The sequence below is a fragment of the Buteo buteo genome, chromosome 1 (assembly GCF_964188355.1).
Source record: "Buteo buteo chromosome 1, bButBut1.hap1.1, whole genome shotgun sequence".
NCBI classification, from domain to species: domain Eukaryota; kingdom Metazoa; phylum Chordata; class Aves; order Accipitriformes; family Accipitridae; genus Buteo; species Buteo buteo.
This window is the reverse complement of record NC_134171.1, coordinates 59,874,120-59,893,220: the sequence shown is the minus strand read 5'-3', so window position 1 is coordinate 59,893,220 and position 19,101 is coordinate 59,874,120. Positions and strand designations below refer to the sequence as shown.

General features: G+C 59.0%; 1 protein-coding gene across 3 annotated transcripts; it reads left to right on the top strand.

The window, feature by feature from the left end:
- The first annotated feature begins 884 nt into the window (after nucleotides 1-884).
- On the top strand, nucleotides 885-16,928 carry PITX2 (paired like homeodomain 2). Of its 3 annotated transcripts, XM_075032977.1 has the most exons (6): nucleotides 885-2,210; nucleotides 4,616-4,671; nucleotides 4,875-5,012; nucleotides 12,242-12,502; nucleotides 13,400-13,605; nucleotides 15,383-16,928. In XM_075032977.1, exons 2-6 carry the CDS (start codon nucleotides 4,626-4,628, stop codon nucleotides 15,944-15,946), a joined length of 1,215 nt encoding a protein of 404 aa, XP_074889078.1. In that variant the 5' UTR covers nucleotides 885-2,210; nucleotides 4,616-4,625; the 3' UTR covers nucleotides 15,947-16,928. The 3 variants fall into 3 exon arrangements, with proteins under 3 accessions (XP_074889078.1, XP_074889085.1, XP_074889093.1); XM_075032984.1 differs by lacking the exon at nucleotides 12,242-12,502 and having other exon boundaries at nucleotides 2,029-2,210; nucleotides 15,383-16,924; XM_075032992.1 differs by lacking the exons at nucleotides 4,875-5,012; nucleotides 12,242-12,502 and having other exon boundaries at nucleotides 2,029-2,210; nucleotides 15,383-16,924.
- Nucleotides 16,929-19,101: the final 2,173 nt, after the last annotated feature.

The window sequence follows — 19,101 nt, the reverse complement described above, 5'->3', positions numbered from 1 at the left end:
TGTCGGGCCGAGGAATAACCCCGGCCCTCTTTCCAAGCCGTTCAGCAAGCCGGCGTGCCCGCCGGGGGGGCCGGCAGGGAGGGCTGCCCGCCCGGCTATTCACGTCCCAGCCGGGCCGCGGGTGCCGGGCGGCGGCCGGAGCCCGCCGCCGCTCCCCGCTTCAGCCCGCCGAGGAAGGGCTCCTTAGGCTCGTCGGGGGTTTTAAAGCTGTTGTCACGGCGCTGGCGGGAGGGGGGAGCCAGACTATAAATACGGCCGCCGCGGCCTTTGCTCGCCCTGAAATCTATTATTACATTTATTGCTTTGACAGAAGGGGGGGGGTGGGGGTGAAAAAAATTTGAAATCCGCCTATTAAGTCGGCTCCGTAGTTTCCAGACACCCTGGAACCCCTCTTCCACGGCAGCATGTCTAATGTATTCCCTGGCGATTCTGGGCATTAATTAGTTGTTTAATAGGAGTATGACTAAAAATGTAAAAGAAGGATTAGGAGCGTGAAACGTATGTCCAGCTCCTTCCACACACTCGAGGAGGGAATGAAAATCACCGTGTATCTTATGCTTCTCCAGGAGCCATTTGCATTTCCCACCAGCTGCTCACTTCAGCCGCTCCGGCTCCGGGGCGGCCGGAGCCCGCTGCCGCCCGGCGCGGCCCCGCTCCGCGGCCGCGCTGCCAACGCGGGCGCCGCAGCCTGCCCTGCCTCGTCTTCCCTGCCCAAAACACGGCGGGGCTGGGGGGCGTGGGGAAGGTGCGCACCGGCGCAAGCAGTTCGCCTTTCCCGGGGACACGCAAGTGCGAGGTGGGAGCGGGGAGTGCCCCTCGCTCCCGCTCCTCCTTCGGATGCGCGGGGCAACGGGATTTCACCTGGCAGAGCGCTCCCAAGGACAGAAACGCAGGTAGCCAAGGACACGCTTAATTCATTTATTTCTCCCTAGAAAAACTCCCACACGATTTCTCTCCTTGCGAGGGGAAGCAGCCCGCCCCGCTTGGCGTGGCAACCGCTGCCGCGCCGCACTCGAAGGGTTTTTCTGTGCACGCCGGGACGCGGCGGAGCTGCTGAACGCGGCTGGGCTTCCCCAGCAGCCGCCGGCAAAACGACCCGCTGAAAACTTGGCCGCTTCCGAGGGTTCGCTTTCCGCCTCCGGCAACGATTGCCTAGCCCCCTGCCCACGCCTATAAATAACTAAAATTCACTCCAGGCTGAAAGAATTTAAAAATAGCCACAAATAGATCAGGTGCAGCCCCCGCGTTAAGAAAGCGCCTATTTTATTTTCGCCTCGTCCCTCTATAAACAAAGCCGCGGAAATGCTGCGAGAAAAAGCCATCGCTTTAGTTTGGTCTCAGTAGAGATATCCGACTTCGTTATTTTCTTAAACGAGGAAAAACATCGCAAAATCGAAAATAAATTCCCCCCTGGCGCCAGCTCCGTGTCGTTTGGCGAAAAGGGGGAGAGAGTCTGCCCGTAGTGTTTTCTCGCCGTCGCCCGTAAGCGAGGCAGGGCGAGTAACAGAGATGAGCGGCAGGATTTCGGCTACCCCGGCCCTGCGCTAGCGCTACGGGCACGAACAAGAACCCCCGGAATTTAAAAAAAAATATAGAAAAAGTGGAAAAAAAAATTTACAAAAAGGTGGGTTAAAAACGGGAACCGAGACCTCTCACACCGGGTGGGCCGTCTCTCTTCACACCTGGTGCAAGGACGGCCGCCGGCCCGGCCAACTTTGGCCACAGTTCCTTGTGCCCCCCTCCCCAGCCGGGCGGAGCGGGGCGCGCCCTGCGCGGGCGCGGAGGGGCCGCGGCCCCCCTCGCTCACCTCGGTTCTCCTCCGGCTACCTAGCCCGCCGCCGCGCCGCCTCCGCCGCCTTTTCTCCTTCCTCCTGCCCCCTGCCCCCTCCGCGGCCGGGGGCTGCCGCCGCCGCCGCCTGCGCCCGTGCCCGCGGAGCGCCGCGCAGCCCCGCGGAGCCGCCCGCCCCGGCCCGGCAGCGGCGGCGGCGGCGGCGGGGCGCGTTCGGCGGAGCCTGCGTGACGTCAGGGCCCGGGGAGGCGGGCGGGGCGGGGCGGGGGCGCGGGAGGGCCGGGGAAGGAGGGAGCCAGCGGCGGCGGCGGCGGCTCCGCGGCCCCGCAGCCAGCGCAGGAGCCCGGCGCGGCCCCGCCGCCCCCGGCAGCACCGGCACCAGCAGCGCCAGCAGCGGGGGCGGACAGCGCAGCCGGCCCCGGTGAGTGGGGGAGTCTCGAGGGGCGTCGGCGGGGCGGGCGCGGGGCCGCGGACCCGGCCGGACCCGGCTCTCTGCACCCCGGGACGGACGGCGGGGCCGCGGGCCGGCCGGGCAGGGTGCCGCGGGCTGGAGTGGACGCCGTCCTCCCGGGCGGCAGCGGCCCGTCCCGCGGGGCTGGCGGCGAGGGGAGCGACCGCTGCCCCCGCGCAGTTTCCCCGCCGTGCCGGCCCCGGGCTCCCGCGGCGGGGTGGCCGCCGGGGAACCGGCCCCGCGGAGCGGCCGCGCAGGCAGCGCCTTCCCGCAGCGGAGCCGCGCAGCCGGGCGGGGGACGGCGGCGGCCCCGGGCCGGGCTCGGGGCGCCGGCAAATCGTGCGGGCGGGTCCGCCGCCGCCGGCGGCGGGCTCCGCGGGCGGGATCCCCCGGCACCACCCGCGGGGGGAGCGGCGGGGCCCGGCCGCCCCTGCGGGCACCGCGGCGGGGTAGGCCCCGCACGGAGCCCCCCTTTCGTTGGAGAGCCAGCGGCAGCGGCCGCGGGCCTCTTGACTAAAAGCCTCCCGCCGAAATCACGGACCTCGGTATTTGGGGCGTTGCTGAGGTATCTGCCAGGGGACTCTGTTTTGGGGGCCGTTGTGTGTGTTTGGGCGGTTTTTTGGTTGGTTGTTTTTGTTTTTTTTTTCTCCCCGAAAGAACAGCGATAGATACCAGTAAAGAAAAAAAAAAAAAAAAAGAAAAAAAAAAATCCCGTGTGACACCGCCTTTTTGCCCGAGCCCTGCAGTTGCTGTAGCCGGCGTGCTCCCAGCAGGTTGCTGCGGAGCGGGCCCGGCAAGCCGCGGAGAAAGGGAAAGCTCTCCCGGCTGGTGCGTTTGCTGGGGCCGTGGGTGCACGGAGGGGCCGAGATATTTAATTGCGAGCGGAGGAGTGCTGGGGGAAAAGGAAATGGAAAAGCAAGTGGAGTTGCTTTCGTTTGAGTCGCCGGGCCGGAGACAATAGGAAAAGGCTTCTCGCTCCCCTTGGCCCCGCGCTGCGATGTGGTTTGCAACAAAAATTAGAAGTGGGTACGGAGAGGAGAAAGGGAAGGAGCAGTACGGGCAGCTGAGAGCGAGGAAGGAGGAATAATCTGTCCGGGAAAGGCAGTTTACTCCGAGGAGACCGGCGGTTCAGGAGAGAGGAAAAACTTCCCCTCCGTGGCAGCGGGGTGCGTGGGGGGAGCCGTGTGTCTCCACTCGTGAGATAAATCAGCCTCCGAGGCAGGCGGCGGGGAAGGGCAGCTGGGTTTGTCGTGCGGGACTAACCTTGACGGAGACCTATCCCGATTTAAGGACCATCGGCGAAGAATTGAGGTTCTCTTAATCGCCTTCCCGATTAATTTAGGCGCAGCTCGCATGCTAGGCCCGGCTGCTGGAGGGAGCAGAGTTTCGCCCTGGCGTCCTTGGGCTTTGAATAGAAACCGCCGTGTCACAACGAGACCCGGAGAGGAGTCCCGATAACCGCACCTTCCCCTTTCCCCCTTCTTTTCCTTCCTTCCTTTTTTTTTTTTTAAATTCCCTTTCCTCCCCTTTTCCCCCTGGTCCCACCCTGCCCGCTCGGCGGAGGGCGGCGGGGCCGGGGCCGGGGCCGGCGGGGCCCCGCACGGCGGGCGCCGCGGCTGGCTCTGCTCATCCCAAACGTGCCTCGGCTCCAGGCTGCCGCATTTCTAAGCAGCAGCTAATAAAGAGCCCGGTTCAGACATTAAAAAAGAGGCGAAGAAGAAGAAGAAGAAAGATTACTGAAATGATGGTGACATGCAAATTTCCCCCGAAATTATCATAAGTAAACATTTGAAGCCTGGGCTAATAAAATCCCATCTGTGTTACTTCATATCGAGTTAGTAGAGAGCTGTGATAATGAATTTTGTAATATCTCACGAACAGACATCTCAATCAGGCACTAATCCTGTGATTTTACCGCCCGACCTCTCAGACCGGGGGAGGCGCCGGCGGCGGCCGGGGAGCGGGGCCTCGGCGGGCGCAGCCGCGGCCGCGCATCGGGCCCGGCTGCCGGTACCCGCTGCCCCACGGCAACCCCTGGCACCGGGGTCGGGCTGTGCCGGGGCAGAGCACGGCCGCGAGGTTCGGGGACCCTCCTCCACGTCCCCAGATAACCAGGGGTGGAGGGAGGCCGCGCGGTCCGACGGGCTGCGAAGGGGAAGCCGCCACGGGCGTTTGCACCTAAGCCGTGGAGCGGCTCGGGTGGGACCCGAGGTTGAGGCGGGGAGAGGGGGCACCGCGCGGACATCGCTGGGGAAATGTGGGGGTGCCGCCAGCACCGCCACGACGTGGCTGCCGGGTTTGGGGGTTTTTTTTTGCATTTATTGCTTGCTCCCCAAATAATTGTTTTAAAACTCCGACGCCTTCATCTTTTGCAGATAACGGGTAATGGAGTCCAACTGCCGCAAACTTGTCTCCGCCTGTGTCCAGCTAGGTAAGAGCAACCATCTCCCGCCGGGCCGGAGCCACGGCGGCCCCGCTGCCGGGCGGGGCGGGGCGCGGGTGCGGAGCCAGGCGGAGCGGCCCCTGGAAGCGGCGGCGCCGCCTCCGCGGAGGGTTGCGCGGCGGCGGGCGCTGACCACCTCTCCCCCGTGTCGTGTCCGTCCCGTGTCCCCCACCCCGTGTCCCCGTCCCCAGGGGTGCAGCCCGCCGCCGTCGAGTGTCTTTTCTCCAAGGAGGCGGACGTCAAAAAGGGGGAGCTCAGCGAGGCGCCGGAGGGCCGCAAGGAGCCCGCCGGCAGCAAGCTCTTCGGGCGGCCGCCCCCCAGCGCCAACGGTAAGCGGCGGCCCCTCCGCGCCCCTCCGCGGGCCGCGCTGCCGGGGCGGCGGGCGGGAGCTCCGCGCCGGGCCCGCCTGGGCGGCGCCAGGGCGCCCTCTGCCGCCCGCCGGAGGCGCAGCGCGGCGCGGCGCGCCGTTGCGCCCGGGCGCCACTTGCGCGGCTCTGAAGATGCGCGGCCGCGGCGAGAGGGGAAGCGGGGTGCGTGGGCACCCCCGCGGCTGCAGGCGCGCACCATCACCCGCCGCCAGCGCGAGTCCCGCCCTCCCCGCCCCCCCTCGCCCCCCCAAAAGCATCGCCCTCAGCGCGCCTTTCAGCTACCCGCAGCGTCGCCCTGGTGTTTATTTTTATTTTCTATTTTTTGACCCTCCCCCCGGCCGTAAACGAGCTGCCAGCCCTCTCCTGCCCCCAGAGGCGGGCACCCCGCGGCGCCCCGTCTGCAGGCAGGGCGAGCTCCTGCCTGCTCTTCCCCTGCCCGTTTCTGGGGGTCTGGTAGGTGAGCCCGAGGGGCGGTAAAGAAAAACAGCAATGCAAACACATTACAAAGAAGAAAACAAGCGCTCTGTATTTCGAGAGACTGTTTAATCCAAGATAAACGTAATTTTGTTTAAATAAAATATATTAACCTGAATTAATAATACAGGAAACTAGAGTGAATTAATAATGCACGTATTCCTGGTCTCGTGGTTAAACACTTCCTTGTAAGAATACGGTATTAACCCTGTTTGGCCAAACAGCTCGCTATTTCTCGAATAACACCCAGGGATTTCAGGAGGAGCCACGGCCCCTTCCCGAGTCCACCCTCCCCCGGAGACTTTAAGCGGGATTTGCTAGCTGGACATCAAAACCCCTAGAAGAAGAAACGCTTAGGCTAAAGGAAGGTTAGCGAGCGAAAGCCGGGGTAATTCCAAACGCGAAGGTATTACGAGCCGATAATTTTTAATCCCGGAAACATACATGATATTAAATTGGGCACAAATAGGCTTTACTAGGGTCTGGCACTTTTTCCCTCGGCCAGTAATAAGTGTTAAATAATGTGGAAAGGAAGGGTGACATTGCTTTATATATGGTTTGCAAATAAGAAAGGCCCTTTTACCCTCCCCTGCCTTTTCCTCCCGATGAACAGGTGGTCTTAATCAAAGCCCTTAGCGCGATCTAATGGGAAAGTGGGGACCTTTCTGATATAATAAATTTATGAGCCCTTCCAAGTCAGCTTTATTCGACTAAGTATTTATAAAAGTAATATCCACATATGCTCCCTGACACGGTAACTTTTACTTCCTCTGCCGAGAAACAAATGGTTATTTTCTTAACCATCAATTATGAACCTGGATTATTGTAGTACACGCAAAATTTCCTGCCTCGTTACCGTATCAGCCGGTCTGTTTTTCGCTCCTCGGGCTGCAGGGGAAATTGCTATCTAAACACCTTTAATGCCATTAATTAAAATAGAAGTCTGAGCCTAAGAAGCAGCGCGGGGTTGCCTGACCATTAAAACCTTGCCGGTTAGGGGGAAGGCGAGCGCGGAACGACGGCGGATGCGGGTATATCCCTGCAGATGTGCGGGTATATATATCCCTGTGTGCGGCCCCAGCCCGTGTCTCTGGCCGACGGATAATGGCAAGTCCTGAGACGCCCCGAGCTGCTCGGGCGACTCGCTGCAAATCGTAGAAATCACGGGTGTTTTCTCGTGTTTCGGGCGGGTTTTGTTGGCTCTTGGCTTTGATTTGCTTTTAACCGCGCGGTGCTCGTTGATTTGTGTCTTGCCTGATCGTCAGGACTTCATGCTTTATGGGATTTACCTCGCCAAAAGTCTGGTCCTTGGGGCGGGCTGGGTGGGAGGCGGGGAAGTGGAGCCGGGGTTATTTGGGACACCCCCCCCCCGTCCCCGTCAGAGTTCGGTTTCGGAAATTACGAGGGCGGTCAGGTAATTTCGCGAGTTAGGCACCATCGGTGGGCGCAAGGAGGATAATCGCTAACTAGCAGCAGTGGTAATAATGGTAAAAAAATGCGAACGTTTGGTCAAATCGATGCTCCTATGAAAGGAGGAAACGACATTCAGTAGGAGACCCTCCAAAACGACACGGGCGAGCTGGATTCCCGCGGGGAAGGTGGCACGGGGAGGGAGGGTTGTTCCAGAAGAAACGGGTCCGTGGCCACGCCGGGGAAAGGCTAACTGGGAAAGTATGAAAATATTGTTGCAGCCTAGAGTGTCAAAAGCAGCCCGGCGGGTCTCGTGTTTGCCCAGAGAGACGGGAAAATCGCTGCTGGGGGACCAGTCCCCCAAAATCAGGAAAACTTCAGCACACGCTTCGACAGCCCCACAGCACGTGTAAATGGTTGCTGGTGGGTTTATTCGAATAATTTTTATGCAGGGCGGGAGGATGCTTAAACTATTTGTGTGTGTGCACATGTGTATATCTATATGTGATCTATGCAATTTGTTAGCTCTGTGAATTCTACTGAAGGAATCCTTTCCTGTAATCGATAATCTGGGTATTGCTGAAACAGCAGCCTTCAACATAAGACATTGAAATTACGTTCCGCCTTATATCATCATTCAGCATCACAAATTGATTGTTTCAACTCTTTTTTAAAAAAAATTATTCTTTGGTCCAAATATTCCGTAACTTAACATCTCTTTTTCAAAAACAAAATCAAAAAAACCCAACGCTGATTCAGCTTTCCGTCCGGATTAGCTGAAGCCAGGGCAGCGTGCAAAGCAAAGGTCCCCGGTGCCTTTTTTGAGCCCCGGGACGAGGTGGGCGCGCAGCCTCCGCCCCCGCGGGAGGGGTGGACGGGGGGGGGGGCGGCCGAGGCGGAGCCGGAGCGGCACCCTCCCCGCCACATAACGTGGCCAAATTTGTCCCCGGCGTTGTGACCCGAGCGGTGGAGCCGGGGTCTCCCCTGGCCGGTGCGGACGCACTCCCTCCGCCTGTGCGCTGCCCCTGCGCGGCGCCGGGCAAGCTGCGCGCCCCTTCCCGCAGCCCCCGCCGAGCGCAAATTAAAAGTTATTTATTGCGCTTCGGATATATAATTTCCCCCTCCCTTCGTCGTCGCCTGAGAATAATATATGCAGCGGTTGTTAGCCTCACTCCAGGGAAAACGAAATGTATAACGAAAGCTTATTCGTGAGGAGGAATATACTAACGGAACAATCTGATGTCTTCTTAATCCTATGTAAAAAGCTCTGTAGTCTTCCTAATATTGACTGAACGGGTAATTAATGGCTCTTCATCGAGGAGAATACCCGGTAATCCGAGATAGGCGAAAGACAACAAGCCAAAGGTAAAAGACAACAGGACTGGCTGGAGACTCTACATGAGAACCAATTTATCCATTTAGGAGAGTATTACGCCTAGAAACAACGATCCCGTTAGGAGATAAAGGAAAAGTGGGAAAATAAATACCCTCGGTAGGTCTGGCCACCCCCCCCCGGGCGGAGGCGCTCAGCTCCCGGCCCGCCTGCCTCCCGCACCGGGGCCGGCACCGGGGATCCCGGGCCACCAGCACCGCCGGCGGGAGCGGGAGGTCGAAAAACACTCTCGGGGTTAAAAAAAAAAAATAAATACAAAATTGAAAAAGAAAAGAGAAGGTGGAGCGGGGTGGGGAGCAGCCCCGCTTCCCCGTTTTTCGCAGCCGGCGGATGCCCTCCAGCCTACCGGGGCGCGTCCCTGGCAAGCCCTGCAGCGCCGGGCGAAAGGGGAAGGGAGGAATTTCCCCAAATAGGGTTTTTTGGTGGGGAGGGGTGACAGCCCCGCGTAGCAGGCGCGGACGGTCGGTACGCGGGTGAGGCGGCCGGGGCGGCTTCGCGGCAAGGACCCGAACCCGAAAGGCGATGGGAGTTTCCAGCAGAGAAAGAAAAAAAAAGGAAAAAAAAATTAAAAACACTTTTGACATTTTAATTGAAACCTTTACCGCTAATATATTACTTGGGCGACTACAATTAGGTTGTTTTTCGGTTGGCTGACAGCTTTTAAAATATTATTTCACTCGGGAAATAAAAGCTTCATCTCAGATTATAGGTGGGTATTTTTGGATTTACGTGATTTATGGTCGCCATGACAACTAATGCTGCGTGGTAGCTCCCCTCCTGCCCGGGGTGGGGGAGTTTTCATCAAAGGCACGTAAGGAAATGCCGGCACCTTCTCTCTTTGGGCTGCCGGGTCCCGGGCCGGTGCTGTGCCCCGCTTTTGGGGACGCGGGGACGGCCGGAGGGTCTGTCCCGGCTGGGGCTGGGGGACGCGGGGCTGGCCCTGGGGAAGGTGTGGGAGGGCGGCGCGGTGGCCGGCCCCTGCTCCTCCTCTCCCCCTTCCCTGGAGGGAGCGGGCCGGGACCCGCCTGCCCCCGCCGAGTGTCCCGGGACAGAGAGGGCCCTCTCGCTGCGGGGCGGGCACCGGGGCTGCGCCCTGCAAGCGCGTAAAAAGCGCTCTGCGCCGCGCAGCCGGGAGAGACTTTTCGTTTCGAGTCGCGGCGGAAGAAGCCAGCATTTCCCCAAACTAACTAAAGATACATGAATGCAAAAAAAAAAAAGAAAAAAGAAAAGTAAGTGGGGGGAGGGGGAAAGGGCTCATCTGCGAGAGGGTTCCATTGCTCCCTTCAAAAAAAAAAAAAAAAAAAAGAGGGGGTACCACCGTATCCCCTCTCCCTCCGGCTCCCCCCCCCGCCCAGGGCTTTGCAGGCTGGTTACAACCCCGACGTGGGGGCTGGAGAAGGGCAGCGCTCTCTCCCAGTGCCCCTGGCAGCGAGGCCGGGGCAGCTCCGCGCCCGTGGTCTTGGCGCGGTCCCATCGTGGGGAAAGGCGGGGGGGGGGGGGGTGTCTGGGTGCAGGACCACGGAGGTAGCGAGAGATTAAGAAGAAACGGGGATATGACTGGTAAACAAATTGTGCAGAATGGAGCTGGATTCATATTGACTTAGTTATAGGTCATCTGCTGCCGGTGCAAAGGGAGGAAATATTTACTTTACACATATACTTTATGATCTTGGGGGAATTAGAGGAAATTCAATAAGAAAACGGCTAGAATCATTTTAAACCCCCTATTTAAAAGACTTAAGCAAATTAGAGTCTTATCAGATTAAAATCCACTACAAATGTAAGAGCATTGTCTCCGTTGAAACGCTGTGGGGTCTGAGGAAAGAGATTCTTTGCCAAATCTCAGGGATAAAAACACGTCATTTAAACACCAGATAATGAGCAGAATGTAAATTAATTTAACCTTCTTTACTAACAGGCTGCGAAAGTAATATGTATAATTTAGCGATAAGTAAGATTGCGGGGGATGATACGTACCTCGAACGAGCATCGCCACTGAGAAGGACCCTTGCGGGGGGGCGAAGCAACGGGATACAGAAAAGTTTGGGCGCTGGGATGTGGGTGTGGAGGGCCACATCAACGGGAAGCTTTCGGTAACTTTTCGATGCCCGTGCAGAGGAATGGACGGTGGAGGCGCGACCTGCATTTTCCGCGTCTGGGCTCCCCGGGCCTCCCCATCCCTCCCAGGGCCGCAGCTCCCTGGGGTCAGGGCTCGGGGACGGGCTTTTCTGCCCCGGGAGGTCCTGACCAAGACGGGCGGGCAACCTGCCCCCGCGTCAGATCAAACAGCCCCGCTCCTCCTTCCTCCTGCGAGACCCGAGTCCACAGCAGCCTCGCCTCCCCGCGCTATAAGCGGGCCCGTGAGCGGGGACCGGGGGACAGCGCAGCCCGTCCCTCCACCGCCGCTGCCCGGGGGCGAGGGGTCAAATCCTGCCTCCCCGCCCCCCAAACCTCGGAGGGAGGTTGGTGGGGAGGCCACGCGTGAGAGGTTTGCGTGCCGGCGCCCGGCCCGGTGCGGGGCTCGGCCAGGCTCCGCAGAGGGCTTTGGTGGGCGCCGCGCCGGGCAGCGGGACGGTCCCTGCGCGTCCCCGTCGAGAGGGGGGACGGGGGATCCCGGCGGGGTAAGGGCGCTAGTAAGGTGTAAAACCGGGGTGGGAAAGCCACCGTGGGGGCTCGCTGTTGGGAAGCCGGCTGGGAGGAGGGGACGGCAGCGGCAGTGCCGGCGAGAGGGTTTTTTTTCCCCACGTTTTCTCCGCCGTCGGCGCAGGCCGGGGGAGACAAGACAGCCGGCGAACGCGGGGGTTACGAGCGCCCGGGGGCCGGGATGCGCGCCCGCTCCTCCCGTACTCCGGCGAGCGTGCTGTGAAGCTTTCCGTCGCCGTGCCGCCGAGGGGAGGCGATTGCTGCCGTTCGCGCTTAGCTGTCCGTGCCGTAGCTGTTACCGCTCCTACGGCCGTCACCAGTCCAAGAGTCGCCGTCTGACCGGCCGCGACCCCCGCCCGTTTGTTTTCCGCCCCCTCCACGACGAGGGGGTCGGAGCCGGGGCTTCCTCGCTTTCTCCCCCCCCTCGCTGCCGCGCCTCCCACAGTGCCGACCCTCCTGCCCCCACCCCGAAGGTCCGCCAGCGCGGAGGGGCGCGGAGCCGAGCGGGCGTGCCCGTGGCCGCCCCGACGGGGCGCCCAGCGGGCTGGCCGGCGGAGGCCGGGCTCTCCGGGCGCGGGTGCCACCCGCGGGGCGAACCGGGCGGAAAACGCGAGGGGTTTTTTGGGGGGGGGGGGCGGGTGCGCCCGCCGCCGGGAGAGCGCGGCCGGGGACGCGCAGGGCTGCGCGGGGCGGAGCGGGGCGGGGCGCGGGGCGGGGCGCGGCCGGGGGCGGGGGGCGGTGGGCGGCGGAGGGGCGGGGCGGGGGCGGGGCGGGGCGGGGCGGGTGACGTGCCGGCGCGGGGAAGGCCGCCGCCGGTTTAAGATGTCAGGCCAAGAGGGAAGCGGCTGAGCTGATGCGGTGCGGGGCCGGCCGCGGCGCGGCGCGGGTCCATGCGCGGGCAGCGGAGAGGAGCGCCCCGCGGAGCGCCGCCGCGCCTCGCCGCCCCCGCCCCACGGAGCCCCGCGGCGGGCCGGGGGCCGCCGGCCGGGGAGCAGCCGTGTCGCCGTGACGGCTCTTGCAGGACCGGACTCGCCCGCTCGCCCGTCGCCGCCGCCGCCGCGCCCCCCGGGGCGGCGGGGGCTTCTGGGCTCGCCGTGCCGCCCGGGCGCTAGCCGAGCGCCGCCCGCCCCGACGCGGCTCCCCGCCCAGCAGCCCTGACCCCCCGGAGCCGCGGGGCTGCTCCGCGCCCGCGGAGGGGCCGCCGCGCCGACCCTCCTACACGTACCGACACCTACAGACACACGCACACCTTCTCCTATCGACCCCCCAGGCGCGCACGTAGACTTTGGCGTCCTTTTGCCGATGAACTGCATGAAGGACCCGTTAAGCCTGGAGCGCCTGGGAGCCGGGAATAAGCTGTGCTCCTCCTCACCTTCCTCCTCCTCCTCTTCATCATCTTGCCACCACCACCAGCCCGCGCTGGCCATGGCGACGGCGCTGGCGCCGGGGCAGGCGCGCTCCTCCCTGGAGTCCGCCAAGCACCGGCTGGAGGTGCACACCATCTCCGACACCTCCAGCCCCGAGGCCGCAGGTAAGAGGGGGCGAGCGGCAGGGACCCCCCGCCCGCCGGGCGCCCCGCTGCCCTGCCCGGCCCCGGCCCCGGCCCCGGTCCGGCCCGGCGGCCCCGCGGCCCGTCCTGCGCCGCCGCCGCCGCCCCTCTGCCCCGGGAGCGCCCCGCAGCCGAGCCGAGACACGTTTCGTGGGTTTGTTGGTGGTTTTGTTTTGTTTTTTTTTTGTCTCGTGCGGTGTCTGTGTGCCGGCGTATAGGCAGATAATGACATGTGTAAGGATAGGCGAACAGCGTGTACACCGGTGGGCGAATAATATGGATACAGGTGGGCGAATAATATGGATACGGGTCGGCGAATAATGTCGATGCGGATCGACGAGTAACGAGGGTATAGACGGACGAGTAATATGGGTATAGAGGGACAAATCATATAGGTATAAAGGGAGAAATCATACGGCTCTAGATAGGCCAGTGATGTGGGTACAGATGGGCGAATAATACGTGTACAGGCAGAGGAATAGCACCATACGGGCAGGCGGATAATATGGGCACAGGGAGACAAATAAGAGGGATTACACGTATACAGGTGGGAGAAGAATCCGGATACGGATAGGCGAGAAACCTGCATACAGACAGGCGGAGAGGCGGCTCGGTCCCGCTGCCCCGGCAGTGGCCGTTCCCGCGGGAGGAGCCGCCCGTGGGTGCCCGCGGGGCGCGGAGGGGCCGCGGCGGCGGGAGGCCGGCGCGGGTTAATCATTACACCGCCGAGCCGCCTTCGGGGCAGTCTGCGGGATCCGGCGGCGCTGGGGACAAGCCCTTCCCCAGCCGCTGGAGAGGAGGCTTCGGAGGCTGAGGAGCCCTCGTTTTCCGCCTTGTTGTTTTTTGTCCCCCCCCTCCCGCCCCCCCCGCCCCTTACAGAGAAAGATAAGAGCCAGCAGAGCAAGAACGAGGATGCGGGGCCCGAGGACCCCTCCAAGAAGAAGAGGCAGCGGCGGCAGCGGACTCACTTCACCAGCCAGCAGCTGCAGGAGCTGGAGGCCACCTTCCAGCGGAATCGCTACCCGGACATGTCCACCCGGGAGGAGATCGCCGTCTGGACCAACCTCACCGAGGCCAGGGTTAGGGTAAGTCCCGACACGACACCCCGGCTCCGAGCGGCGGGGGTCGGAGGTGGTGGTGGGGGGTGGGTAGGAAGGGGAGGAGGGCTGAAATGTTTGCAGCTGCTTTCGATTTCGGTTCGTATGCAAACTTCAGAGCCTTTGCACAAAAGCAGGGCAGAGCAGGACATTTCTGTCAAAGCGAGACAGATTGGGATCTCTCTCTCTCTCTCCGGAATATGGTTTGCTGCACGTTTCGCCCTCACCGTGCAATGCGTCCTGCTCCTTTTGATCGAAACGCTAATGAAAACATTAGCCAAGAAAGCAACTTGGAACAGGCTGCAACCTGCGCTGCCTCTAATGAGAAAAAGATGTAAAATACACAAGGGCTTTTACTTCACTCCGAGGCACTCCCGACGTGCCCTTCCTTGCATTTTCTCTTTCTTTTGGTTTCACAATTCGACGAGTGTCTCTCTCCGCCCTTTCCCCCTCCGAGATTTATGGGACCATCACGGCGCTGCAGAGATACCGAGGCCGGATCCTGCTCGCGTGCAAACGCCGCACGGGGGGGGGGGGGGGGCGGACACGACAAAAACAAAACAAAAAAACCCACACCAAAAAAAAACCCCCAAACGGGCCGAACCCCCAGATTTTCGGAAATCCCACATAAATCCTCTCCCCGCCGTCGCTTGAGGAACGTGAGCCACTGAGAACGGGGGGCAGCAGCGAGCGGGACCGGCTCGGCGCCCCGGGCCGGCGGTGTGCGGGGCCGGGGGGGCCCGGTGCCTCGCTGGGGGACGAAGCGGTGTCGGTCGCGGCGGGGCTTTTGCGGGGAAGGGTGTGCGTGTATGTGTGTGTGTGTGTTTGGTTTCGGGCGGCGCGGTGCCGCCGGACGGGGCCGGTCCCCGCGGTGCCCGGGTGGCCCCTGCCCGGCTCGGCCGGGGGGGGTCCTGCAAACACCCCGGGGCGGCTCCAATACACACGGTAAGGCTGCTGCTGGCGGCTGCCCGACGGGTCAGACACCTAGATGTGGATTGGGAAAGGGCACGTTTTCCCCATTGTCTGCGGGAAGGGTCCTTTAGATCTCATTTAGCACGTTGTTAAATGGCGATTTTTTTTTTTTTCATCTTCTTCTTTTTCTTCTTCTTTTTTTTCTGCCAAAGAGCAGTCGAACAAGTTTGTTTAGAAAGTGGTTTTCAGCTCTGGAAGCTTTCGCGCAGGAGGAACTTGTAGCTTTAACAAACTGAAGCAAGGATTTATTAGTTGCTGGCTTCCCCCTCCTTCCCCGTAATAGGAAACATCGCCTTAAAATTCCGCGGGTTTCCAGGCGTTTTGCCCTCGCTTTTGCACTTTTGTATTTCCCCTGGATGGCTCCAGTGCGGAATAAGCCAAGAAAGGAGGGGGGGAGAAAGAGAGAGAAAGGAGGGGAAAAAAAAAAGAGAGAAGAAGGAAGCGTTGGCCTCTGGCGCGAATTAGAGCATCGCGAATTATGCCGGGGGGTGCAGGGGTGTGTGTGCGGGGAATGGCACAGCCACGGATCTGCCTTGCTAAACCCCAGCGGCCCCGGGGCCCGGGGGATGCTCGGTGGCCCCGGCAGCACGTCGCTGCCCCGGCCCAGTGTGGGGCTCCCTAGGCGAGGAGGCAAACGTATGTGTACGTACATACATGTTTTTAATATATATATGTGTGTGTATGTATATAGGGACAGGGTCGGCTGTTGCCCTGAGAGCTTGCGAAGGGCTGCGGTGGTGGTTCCTGACTAACTCGCATCTCGCATCTCCCTCCCTCTCCCCCCGTTTCCAAGGTTTGGTTCAAGAATCGCAGAGCCAAATGGAGAAAGAGAGAAAGGAACCAGCAAGCCGAGCTTTGCAAAAACGGCTTCGGTCCACAGTTTAACGGCCTCATGCAGCCCTACGATGACATGTACCCCGGCTACTCATACAACAACTGGGCAGCCAAGGGCCTGACCTCCGCCTCCCTCTCCACCAAAAGCTTTCCTTTCTTCAACTCCATGAATGTCAACCCTCTGTCTTCTCAGAGCATGTTCTCCCCTCCAAACTCCATCTCCTCCATGAGTATGTCTTCAAGCATGGTACCCTCGGCAGTCACCGGGGTCCCCGGCTCCAGCCTCAACAGCCTGAATAACTTGAACAACTTGAGCAATCCCTCCCTGAATTCTGCAGTGCCAACGCCAGCCTGTCCTTATGCTCCTCCAACACCTCCGTATGTTTATAGGGACACATGTAACTCCAGCTTGGCGAGTCTGAGACTTAAAGCCAAGCAGCACTCCAGTTTTGGCTATGCCAGTGTGCAGAACCCCGCTTCCAACCTGAGCGCTTGCCAGTACGCAGTGGACAGACCCGTGTGAGACACCCAAGTAGGAAACACTGCATGGGAATCCCTCCCCATTTCCCGCAGAGACTGAGAATTACACTAGAAAGTAATGGGCACTAGAGAGAAAGAGAAAGGAGGAAAAATCAGACAGAGACAGAGAGAGAGAGAGGAAAAGAGAGGAAAAAAGAGGAAACCACTGAAATAAGATAGTTCCTTTGTTTTCAAAGGACCTCCTACAGATTCTGAGATCTTTCTTTCACTAAGAGTATTTCAACAGTTACAAGGACATATATATATATATATATATGGACAAATGTTTGACTGGATATGATATGACATTTTAATGTTACTATAAGCTTGTTATTTTTTAAGTTTAGCATTGTTAACATAAAAATGACTGAAAGGATGTATATATATCGAAATGTCAAATTAATTTTATAAAAGCAGTTGTTAGTAATATCTCAACAGTGTTTTTAAAAGGTTAGGCTTTAAAATAAAGCATGTTACACAGAAGCGATTAGGTTTTTTTCGCTTGCGAGCAAGGGAATGTATATACTAAATGCGACACTGTATGTTTCTAACATATAATTATTAAAAAAAAAATTGTGTGAATATCAGTTTTAGAATAGTACCTCTGGTGGATGCAATGATGTTTCTGATATTGCAATGTAAAACATGCCCTGTGTATAACATTTCGTACAATATTATTGTTTTACTTTTCAGCAAACATGAAAAAAATGTGTTTTATTTCATGGGAGTAAAATATACAGCATACAGTTTTGTCTGGATTTTTATTTACTGAGCCAAACTGCGCAGCGGTAACTGGTCTGCAGTGATTGACTGATCGTTGACACTGGATCTTGTTCTCTGGAAACACAGGGCAGTACTTTTTATTGCAATACAAATAAATGCTGGCATTTGTTTCACGTAAAGAAAAAAAAAAAATTCCCTCGCGCTAACATTGCATGCTAGAGAAACGCTGGGCTCGGGTATGCTGCCTTCCGTGCAGCAGGATCCCTTTATTCCCCCGCGCAGCCCCGAGAAAATGGATTATTTGACATCGTTGGCCTCGAGAATTACCAGCCACAAAGTTGCTGTATCTCGAGCATAAATTTCTCCCGCTGTGAAGGAAGCTTTTATTACATTAAAGAAGACGGGGTGGGAAGGGGGAAAAAAAAAAAAGGAAAAAAAAAGCCAATTTGCAAACAAACTGCTCCTGTTCAAAATAATCTCTCCCCTTTGCCGCCCCTTGCGCTCACCTTCTCCCTTCAGCGGGCAGATCCTTCATGTAATATTACATTTCTATTTCCAAATCCCCCTTTCAGACATGAAGAGAAACAAAGAGCAGCCCAAATAACCGCAACCCCGCGGAGCGCGGGGGTTGAGAGGTTAGCCCCGAGTTTCCTGCGACTTCGTGCTGCAACACGTCGTTGAAGGGAAAGGTCGTGCTCTCGTGTGTTTTGTTTTAAATAATATCGACCCATTCATTCTCAACCTGCTTGTTCGTGAAATTATACAGGATTATAACTTTGCCATCGCCGGACAATTGAAGCAAATCAAGATGAATTGCTGCTCGGCCCTCCCATCGGTTTACACCCCGGGAGGGCAAGGAGGGGCTGGCGGAGGAGGGGGGGGGAGGGCAGGACCCGGCGGGAATATCGATATACGAAGAAGTTCCGCAGGCGCGTAAACTGGCGAGGTGCGGAGGGGACGCCAGGGAGGAAACTCACCGCGGTGGGGGGCGAGCTTGCCCCTTGCGCGGCCTTTGCGCGCTCCTTGCGCGCTTTTGGGAGGCCGGGAAGAGCCGCCGGGGGAGCCCCTCGCCCACCCCCGGGCTCCCCCGGCGGGCGGGCGGACACCGCGGAGGGGGGTCCCCGTCCCGTCCCGTCCCCCCCCCCAGCAGTTAGACGGGGAGGGGGGCAGAGAAAGGGGGGAGAGGTCAGCGCCCTGCGCTTTCCCACGGGGAAAACGCTTCCCCCACCCAAAAGAGGAGTCGCCTCCGTGTTCCCATTTGCGGAGTGAGCAGACCCCAGCCCCTATTTCCCCCCTCCCCTTAATTTTTACACCCCCTTTTTTTTCCTCATCTAATTTTTAATTATTTTTTTTTTTTAACCCGTTTTTCTGTTTTCTTTTCCTCTGTGTGTTTTTGCCAGGGGGTCGGCGGAGAGAGAGAGCCTCCATGCTCGGGGAGGGGGGGGGGGAGAAAAGGCGGCCGGCCCCCTCCCCCTCGGCGTGCCCGGCCTCGCCGCCGCCCCGACCCAACGCCTCTCCCCTCGTTTTTTTTCCGTACCGTCTCAACACCTCGCCCGGGTGAGTGCCAGGGGCTTCCCCAAAATGTCCCCTTCCTCCTCCTTCTTCTCCTCTTCCTCGCTGGGCTGCGGGCGGAAGGTCTGGGGGCGACGCCGGCGAGGGTCTGGCAGCCCGCACCCCCCTTCGGGGGTCGGGGAAGCCGGAGAAAGGCGGCTGCTTTTCTGCCCAAACCCTCTCGGCGGGACGGGCTTGAAAATCAGCGAGCGGATCGCTGCGGGTATCGGCACGGTATTTTACACGCTCTTTTCGGCTCTCGTTTCTTCTCGGTGGCACTGGTTATTTATAGTCTTCTCGTATGTGTGTGTGTATATATATATATATATATGTAAATGTCGGTGTATATACTTAGAATATGTGTGTGCGTGGAGGAAGAGTATATATTTAATACAGAGTATAGGCATATACGTTTAGAAGAAAAATATATCCCGTTTCCGGACCAAAAAAATACTGGATCAGAGTTTTCCATTCTACTGTGTAATGGCTCAAACGATGAAAAATCAACGTGACCGCTCAGAGAGGACATAAATCACTCCGAGTGTAATCTGAATTTCTCTTTCTCCCCCTAGCTGAAGCCTTGAGGGTCATCATTTTTCTGCGCCACTTGACCAAAGATATAATGTTTTGATTAGGTCGTAAATCAAAATCTTGGGTCGTGGTTTTTCTTTTTCTCCTTTTTTTTTTTTTTTCCGGGGGTTTTCCTTCCCCTTATCGGCGGTGGCAGCGTGAACCTGGAACAATGGAGGCCGTAGAGAGGCGGGGGGGGGGGGAAGCCACAACGAAATAGGGAATTTGCAAAATACCTATTTGGAGAAGCGGGGGGGGAGAGGGGTTAAACAACGGGCTCGCACCCCCCCCGCCCCCCCCGGCCCTCGGTAAGGC